The sequence below is a fragment of the Labrus bergylta genome, chromosome 17 (assembly GCF_963930695.1).
Source record: "Labrus bergylta chromosome 17, fLabBer1.1, whole genome shotgun sequence".
Lineage (NCBI taxonomy): Eukaryota > Metazoa > Chordata > Actinopteri > Labriformes > Labridae > Labrus > Labrus bergylta.
Genome location: NC_089211.1, coordinates 2,934,018 through 2,942,908, shown reverse-complemented (window position 1 = coordinate 2,942,908; position 8,891 = coordinate 2,934,018). Strand labels below are relative to the sequence as shown.

The following is an 8,891-nucleotide window of genomic DNA, read 5'->3' as shown; positions in this document are numbered from 1 at the left end:
TGGATCGGGCTGTTCGAGTGAGCTGGTCGCGGCACGTACAAGGATCTTTGGGGTGACCTACACGCACCCCTCAAACAGACAGGACAGTTGCACACACATTCAGATAAGGCAGGATACACATTCACGTTTAAGCAACACGTAAGGAGAGGCATTAAGTTACAGGCTCACTGGCCTTAGCATAGGCGCTAGGATAGCATTTAGCTGTGGGGTTGTGTTAGCTCGTAACAATGAGCGTCTCTGTACAGTAAATTAATGATGGAATTTTATTGGACTCAACAACAAAAAAAGAAGAGGGACTAACGTAAATATGGATAAGAGAGATAACGGTACTCTTGGTACTGGATATTCAAGTACCTGTACCATAAATACTGGTTTTTGGTACCCATCCCTATACCTTACTCTACACAGTTGCTGTCAAACATTAAAACAGTTTCTAATGTGATGATCTTTGTGAAGAAGTCTGGGATGATTTGACAAGTTTATACCCTTCTCAAAAAATAATAATAAAAAATTAAAGCAAGGCTTAATCGTCGCAGTATACAATAACACCAAGTCAGTTAAATGTCAAGGCTATCAATCCACTCATGAAGGAATTACACGTTATTGTCAGTTAATTTCACCAGCTTTGGTGCAAATGAAAGTGACCGAAGGTGCAATGGAGAGGCAAAGGCAAGATGACCCCCAAAAAGGTGGTGTCCAAATACATTTTCTCTCTCCTTATCCCTCCTGACTGATTCTTCTCTAGTTTTGTATTCTGCTAAGTGTCCTTGTAACTAACAGTTATATTTCTTTGGCTACAAAAAGCGTCAGTCATTGTCACAGTTGCATTCAATTGGCTAGGTTTAGATACATCACGATGTAGGGAAAGACAGCTTCTTTCAACTCAGCCTCTCATTGGCTATTGGAACATGTAAATGAAAGGCCCTAATTGGCAAAATGAAGTTTCAGTCTAAAAGTCAGGGTGTGGCCATTATTCCATGAATTTCATCAAAAATTCATGAACATTCATATTTAGGAAATAAAGTGGGACATCGGGATAGTGGTGGCAAATTTGAAGCAACCCAAGGATCGTGAGGGAAGTATTGTTTTGATTTGATCTTGTACTGGATTTAAATCGTGGGGTATCTTTGATGATGCAGCAGGACTGTTTTTGTCAGAATATTATGATCAGGAGAGTTCAGCTAATCATCAAATTTTAAGAGTAAAAAAAGAAAGTAAAAATCGTTGTTTATTTGTCGGTGGTCTGACAGATGCTTAGATTGTGACTGCTGTCGTGGCTTGAAATGGTTTGCACTATTGGAATCACTCAAAATCATAGCTTTCTAGCAATGTATGGCATGAAGAATCTTTAGAAACATAAGTTGTGGAAATAATCATGATAATGAGAAATCACTCCCCAAGACAGGGGAGGGCAGACGGATCTTTAAGATTAACCTGAGTGCGAGTAACCGCCAGTGTGCTGCAGCTGACGGATATCCATTACTGAAGGGTTTTGGCAGGCAAACATTGTTTCATTACGCCCTTTTTTCTATTCCAAGAACACCCACAGACAGCACCTCAGACAAGCTGTGTTCGAGGTGACAGTCAGAGAATCCTCTGTTACTCATTACAACGGTGAGCTGAACAATACGAAGCGATGAAGTTTGTGGTGTTAGTACCATCATGAATTTAAAATTACTTTTTTTAAAACTACGACACAAGGACGTCTTTAAGAGAAAGGATCAGATACCAGGAGACCAGCTGTTACACAAGGAGAGCTGGACAGGGTCGTAGAAGGCCATGACCTCGTCAACAGGATCGGTTTTTACTCTTTTGTGCCATGAGGAACAGGAAAAGCACTGCCAGAGCTACTGGTGTGAAAGTTTCTGACCCAACTGTCAGAAACAATCTCCATGAGAGTGGCATGAGTGCCTTATGTCCTCTAGTTGGACTTGTCCTCAAATCCCAGCATTGTTGAGCTCGATTGGCATTCCCCAGAGAACACCAGAGCAGGCAGGTCCGTGAATCATTGATGAAATTGATTCACAATTGCTTGTTCTTCTTTAATGGACAGATGGATATCCCTGAAGTTTAACTGACTTGCTGTCACGATTTAATATTCCTTTACTGTCCTTTTTTGAGTAATGAATTCTGGTCATTCTTGATCTCTCATTGGAAAGGGTTAGCTAAGACACAGACTGTAAAAAGAGAGAGTGTAAAGATGGAAAGCTGGGAACATATGTTGTTGGGTAAAATGCACTCTAAGATTTTACTTGTGGAGTTTTTGTCTTAATGGTTAAACAATTGCCATTGTTAGAGTAAATCTATCAGATGTGACTACAGAAGAATCTTGTGAATGATGAGGTAATCTATAAAACATTTTAGTCTGCGTGTTTCTGCACCTTTTATATCATCTAAAAAAGCTGCAAGAAATAATATCTTAACTGTCTGAATGTGCAACTCGTGTTTTCTTAATCAACAGGAAGCAAATTAAAATGCATAAAAAAAATCTTGTTTGGGGTATAGGTTGTACATGGCTTGATTTTTTTGTTGCTGCTGTCACTACTTTATGTGAAATCCTTTACAGAAATGTAACTTTGCATTTAAACTTCTACACTATGTTACCATTTGCAAATGCATAAGCATATTCAGGCAATGCATAAGCATATTCAGGCAAATGGCAACTTCACAACACTTTGTAAATCGTGTGCAGGGGGAAAAAAAACCTCTTTGCCTCTATGTATTGTTATCTGGACAACATTTTATACATAATAACTGCCAGTTAGCTTCACATACAGAACAGTGGAGAGCAGGAAAGTAGATATTTTCACCTCATTGAATTTATGCAATAAAGGAACAAAGGACAGGCGACTTAAAATGCAACAAAGTATCCTTGATTTGACACACAAATCGAAGGTGTTGAGTTTACCTACAGCACTTTTTAACAACAGTGTTGGGCTGGATGTATGAACTAGTTGAATCCTCAAAGTTTAGAATTTTAAAAAGTTTTTTTTAAATGTGTTTATTTATCAGGGACACATGCAATTCAAATTGCTTCATATGTAAAATAAAAAGGAGATGACATACACATAGGTGTCTAGCTGTGGTTAATTAGCAACCCCTGTCCTTGTATAGTCTTTTATATATGGAGAGTATTATGATATATATAACATCTCTTTCAAAAGACTGGTTCTATATCTGGGGAAGAGTTTTTTGTGATTATTGATTGCACATTTTTAAAGTTTGTCCGATTGCCCCAAGGCAAAGCATCAAGTAAGTGATACAGCAGGTAACAGTAGTTACAGCAGCATCACTTAAGAGAGCCTTTACTGAAAATATGGCATAGTGTATGAAATTAATGACACAAATTGCACAAAGACGTATTCCTCTGTGCAGAGTCGAGTGTGACCGGATGATGCTGATCTGCCTTTTCTGGTTTTTAATTTATGTGCTTTTGTTCTCAGCCTTTAAACTTTCAAGAGCTGAAAAAATAATTAATGCCTCTCCCCCTCCACTTGGGAAAAACCAAATGTCAAGCAATCTGTCTTTCTTCCTGATTCTACTCACAGGTTGGTAATGTCCACAAGGCCTCTAAATCATCCTTTGGCCTTGACGGTCTCACATCGTTGTCAAAATCACATAAGCTAAGCGTCTTTTCTAGTTTGTTTTGTGAAGCGACTGTCCCACATCAAGTCAAACAACTCATGTTTTTCCAGATGTTTTTAAGTGAAGCAACAGACCATAGTGCTGCTGTGCCAAAGACAAACGTCCCCCTCTGGGAACATAAAGTTTACTCTCTCTCTTTCTCAGTGTGGGTTTTTAAAAGCTGAGCCAGCATTTCACAGTTATCATGCATTCACCATCAAACCACAGAATGGGATTGCGTTCAAAAATGACAAAACAGCAACTGACAAGGCACAGTGACAACTCCCCACATGGTATTTTACTTCATGCCTGAAGCTGGAGATGACATATGGCGTATGAAGAAACCTCTTAGCGACACTCTGGAGTCTGTATCCCTTTACCTTACGTGGGGGTCAAGTAGGAAAAAAAAGAAAAGAAGAAGAAACAAAATGGTCATATCAGGAACTGGAATGGTTCCAACGATGATACCACAATGAACATTTCTCTGATACTGTCAGTAAAAAGTGGTAGATCCTGGATTTCAGTTTGTCAGCCAGTGTAGGGATATGAAATCTTAAGTTTTTAGCCACTAAAAAAAGACTTCTCTAACACAGGAGCCAGCACAGCAGTATTGATAAGTAGGTAGGTGATAATGCTTCTACTTGCATCGACTTTACAAGGCATGTTTTAGGTATGTTACCATGGAAAGATAGCCATGGCTTACTCGATCAGTTAGTTTATCCCTTGTTTTGTTGCTTTGTTGTCATTTTCTGTCTAATTAGGTCATTTCCATCCTAGTGTTGCATGTTTCCCTAGTGTGTAGTTTTATTGTCTCATTTCATATTTTAGTTCTTTAGGTCTTATGTTGAAGTTCTTGTCTCTGTGAATCATGTCTATTGTGTTTCCCCTCCAGTCCTGATTGCCCTCATTGTCCTCACCTGTGTCTTGTTGGTCTCACCTGTGTTTGATTACCCTGTCTATTTAGTTTTTCTTCCCCTCTGGTGGGAGTGTTTCTTCCTCTCTGGGTCACTTTGTTTGGTCACATACATTCAAAAAACAAAGAGGTTGACCCAATTGCTGAAAGATTATTTATTATATTATATTGTTTGTTATATTCAAATCCAAAAGGGGAAACAAGGAGTCAGGAAGAAAACACAGGAAACCCAGGTAGAAGCAGTCTGGCATGGGGAAAATCTGACATTGAACTGAAACTAAGAAATGAGACAATAAAAATACACACTAGGGAAACAAGCAACACTAGGATAGAAAATTACCAAATATACTGTAGGACAGAAAATGACTACTAAGCAACAAAACAAGGAATAAAGTAACTAAACAAGTGCAAACTATGACATGTAATGTGCTAGCAGAGACCGTTTGTTAGCCAAAGCTAACAGAGGAGTCTTTGTTTTCCCATCTCATACTCAAAGGATTACTTTTAAATTGAAAACACATGAAGTCAGGAGGGTCTGCCAGCTGAGTAGGTTTAACTAGGGGTGTTATGGTACACTCAGCTCACAGGAAGAGTGCCACGATGGTGCATTCAGCAAAGCGAGAAGAGATTTTGACACCAAGAAAACTTGGATGACAAAATATTTGACTGGAAAAACAGTCTGTTATTCAACTGAAAGTGAAATGTTTGAACTGGTAATCATCTTGGAATGAATGTCACTGATTACATATAGTTCACGTCTCTTGGCTAGTCATGACTCAAACTGTGCAACAGCACTTCAAATCAAAATGCATCTCAATGCATTTTCAAAGTGTATCACATCCTCAATTTATTCACTATATACTCATTACTACCATTCCAATAATGATATAAAGCAGTGAGATACACATTCACTGTCTTTTTTTGAAAAACAGACAAAAGTTATTTAAAAAGCTGCATCATTTCAATGACAGATGCCAATTTGTTTAGCCCCCAAAGTTTGCCGTAATCAACAGACATTTTTTTTTTCATATGAGCTTTGACAGTTTTTTTGTAACACACAGGGCGTGAGTCAGACAAAACAAAGTGTGAGCGTTTGTTAGGAACTCTATCTATATTCAAAGTGAACATAGGGCTCTGTAACTGATTTTGTTTACCTTTGTTTACAGCTGCAGATTACACCGGGCCTTAACTTTACTAATGTTAAGTTTCTGATGGCAGCCGCTAGATGATTCCTGCATGATACAGACATGATGAGATTAAACTGAGAAGCATAGTATGAATATGAACTAACTTTATGACCTCTCTATGTGTAGAAATCTGCAAAAACTTATACGAATACGTTTTAAAAGACTGAATTGTCTTCTTATTTGTACAGCGGATCTCTATGTCACAGACAAAAACCAATCAAATGCTGTCTTCTTCTCACTGAGACTGCACAGGGGTTTAGTGGCAGTACATTTTTTTTCTCAAGATGATGCTACATTTTCTATCCCAGATCACATGTAGCCTGAATGGAGGCAGTGGGGATCCGAACAGACCACGGATACGCTGTGACCAGCTGTGATCACGAGCTGCCACACAAATTATTTAAAAGTGTTGTTGGATTCTTCTATGGTAATTTCCGATTCAACACCAGACTCAGTCACGCTGGCTGCTGCGTTGTGTAATTATATCTCAAAAACAGTTTTCACTTCGACGAGAAACCTTTTAATTTCAATTGTCACTACCCTATTTCTAAAATAACCTGATCATGTTTTTGGGTCCTCACGCAGTTTTCAGGTTAGCATTCCTTTAGTTTACCAATCCTGGCCATACAACAGTTATTTTAATGATGTTACATCCAATAGCATCAGTAAACAGATGTTCAAAAGTAAGAGTACTCAGTTTTAGTGAATACAACAAGTACAGAAATCTGAGTTAGTATCAGGAAGAAAAGCATCGAATGGGTACGTTTCTATCAGTGACCAAATGGTGGAAAACACCCACACATGTACTGTAAGGGGATATTGGGCTGTTGGTCTGAATTCAGCCTGGACTGGCTTAAATGATGCCAGTGAGACCAGGCAGTTGATTTAGTGCAAGCTGGAGATAACAAAGACAAACAGCAAGCCATAGCGCCAATGGAGTCAGAGTAGCGTCTAATGACCAGTGGGTGTTGGAGATACTCTCCAGGAGAGTCATGGGGACTGACCAAAATCCTTTCAATCAACAGTGCAATCGAGTGATAGCGATTAAATCACTTTCTCTGTGGGACACTATCGCCATGTGACCGGTTCATCCATCTTAGGCTCATTCGAATGTTTGTTGGTGATTTTGTGGGAGCGAACAAACCCATGTGGCTGTGCTCCAAGCCTCTCAAGCTGGTTTTACGGCTCTCTGGGACACAAAGCACAGCAATGCAGTGGGAAAACTCCATTTTCCTCACTGCAACATGGTTTAAACACAACATAATCAGTCAGAAGCTCTGCACTAAAAAAAAAAAAAAACACAGCCTTTATTTATGTTGAAAAAGTTGAATGTCCTCAGCTGATTCTATAAGATGCAGAAAATGGTTTTACCCTTTATCATGACTAGATGATTAAATCATTAAATCTGATATGGAAAAATCCAGTGGGTATCCTAAAGACATGAATTAGGTTTTATTCTCATGGAGAAAAAAAAAGGAGCGATTTCTGCTGTCTACTGTGATCTGAAGGTCTTTTGAGGTATCACAATGATGAGTGAGCGCTCCTGTGTTTACAGCATTCTTTATTATTAAGGAAGCCACCAGAGAGTGTGGGTAGAGCTAATGCATCACTTTACAACCCTCGTGTGTGGAGAAGTGTACTGTCAGTCTCAGCAAGTGTTACAAGTGAACAGTTGCGGTGTCGAAACAAAGAAAGAAAGGTTCGACCACTGAAGACAAGGAACCTCTACGGACAACTGTGAATAAAAAAAACCCCACAAGAAATCCGAAAAAAATGGATGAAAGTAGAATACATAAAAGCAAAGCAAATGTCTGTGAGGATAAACAAAGATAAATGACCAATCACTGCTTTGAGGTTGGGATGGAAAGTACCAATCAAATGACTCCCTGGATCCCTGTGTATTATCTATGCTTGCCATGCACCAGCCCACACTCAGGGTGCTTCAGTGTCGACTGAGATGTCACCCCCTCTAAGGATGGCACAAACAGCTAAGATAAAATGACCACTGCCACGGTTGGCTGCAACATTCACTGTGATAATGTTCATGTTTCATATTTCTGAAGGAGACATCAGGTAACATAGTTAAATGAACTTGAAAGTGATATGCTGAGGCCTTCTCTCTGCTATGTGTGATTGGTGTGCCGTTTGAAGGAGCCCCAAGCAGCTGTATTGTTCACATCTGGCTAGCTTTCCAGAATTGCAGACCCTGCCTTCAATCAAAATTGAAATTGGGTTATAATTCCATTATGTAATAAAGGTAACCAGATTAGGGTTAATCTGGTCTCGCCCAGTGACAGCTAAAATCATTTTAACCCCCGACCCCCATGATCTGGAACGGGATAAGCGATTGGATGGACGTGATGCATGATCATGAAGTCATTAGGAGGGAAATCAAATGAAGAACACCATCCAATTGCTCAAAGAGCTATTTGCATTTAATTGACACAGTTTAAATGAATACAAAGTCATGGTTAATGCATTCAGTAATTTCACATTTTACGGCACAATATGATTCAATATCAGAAAAGTTTGTCAGGTTGAGTCATCAAACCTGCTTCAAAGTTTTTTTGTTACCAAATGAATTTACTGTGCGTGGTTGTTCAAAAGTCCACTCGTAAAGTAAGACTTGACCTTTAGTAATGCATTCGGATAACGAGCCAGCAAGACAGCAGTGCTTATAGTCATTGTAGAAATGACCAAAGTCTTGCCTGAAGGTAGGTACGTGAGCCAGGATGATTGTCTTCTCTTGAAAGGAGCCTTGACAGTTTGACCACGGCGCACTGCTTCCTGCTCCTCCTGGGTCAGGACCGTTGGGCAGAGTTCAGCCAGGACTTCCAGAGCAGCTCGCTGACCTGATTGTATTGCACCACTCATGTACCCACACCACTGGGTGGCTGTTTCTGTGCCTGCCCAATGGATCCTGCGAATCAAGAGAATCAGTAAGTCATGGTTTATAATCTAAGCTTTGTATTAGTGTTTGAAAAAGTATTTCCTTTAGTCTCTATTGGAGCAACTGCATTCTTTTTAGTCATCTGTGCAGTGTTTAAAACCCTTCAAACTCATTTGCATTCAAAGTTTTACAAAGTTAAAGCTGTTGGCTGATGAGATTTCCACTTTGACTAACTGATGCAGTTTAAGCTTTGGCCTTTCAAAACTCTCTGTTGGCT

General features: G+C 39.4%; 1 protein-coding gene across 3 annotated transcripts in view; it reads right to left on the bottom strand.

Moving 5' to 3' along the window:
* Positions 1-8,141: 8,141 nt before the first annotated feature.
* si:ch211-127i16.2 (probable flavin-containing monoamine oxidase A) overlaps positions 8,142-8,891 on the bottom strand; it is a 48,140-nt gene continuing 47,390 nt past the window's right edge. For all 3 annotated transcript variants that reach the window (XM_029276752.2, XM_029276753.2, XM_020630593.3), the window contains one exon: positions 8,142-8,644. In XM_029276752.2, coding sequence (XP_029132585.2) covers positions 8,308-8,644 — 337 coding nt within the window. In that variant the 3' untranslated portion in view covers positions 8,142-8,307. The remainder of the gene's footprint in view (positions 8,645-8,891) is intronic.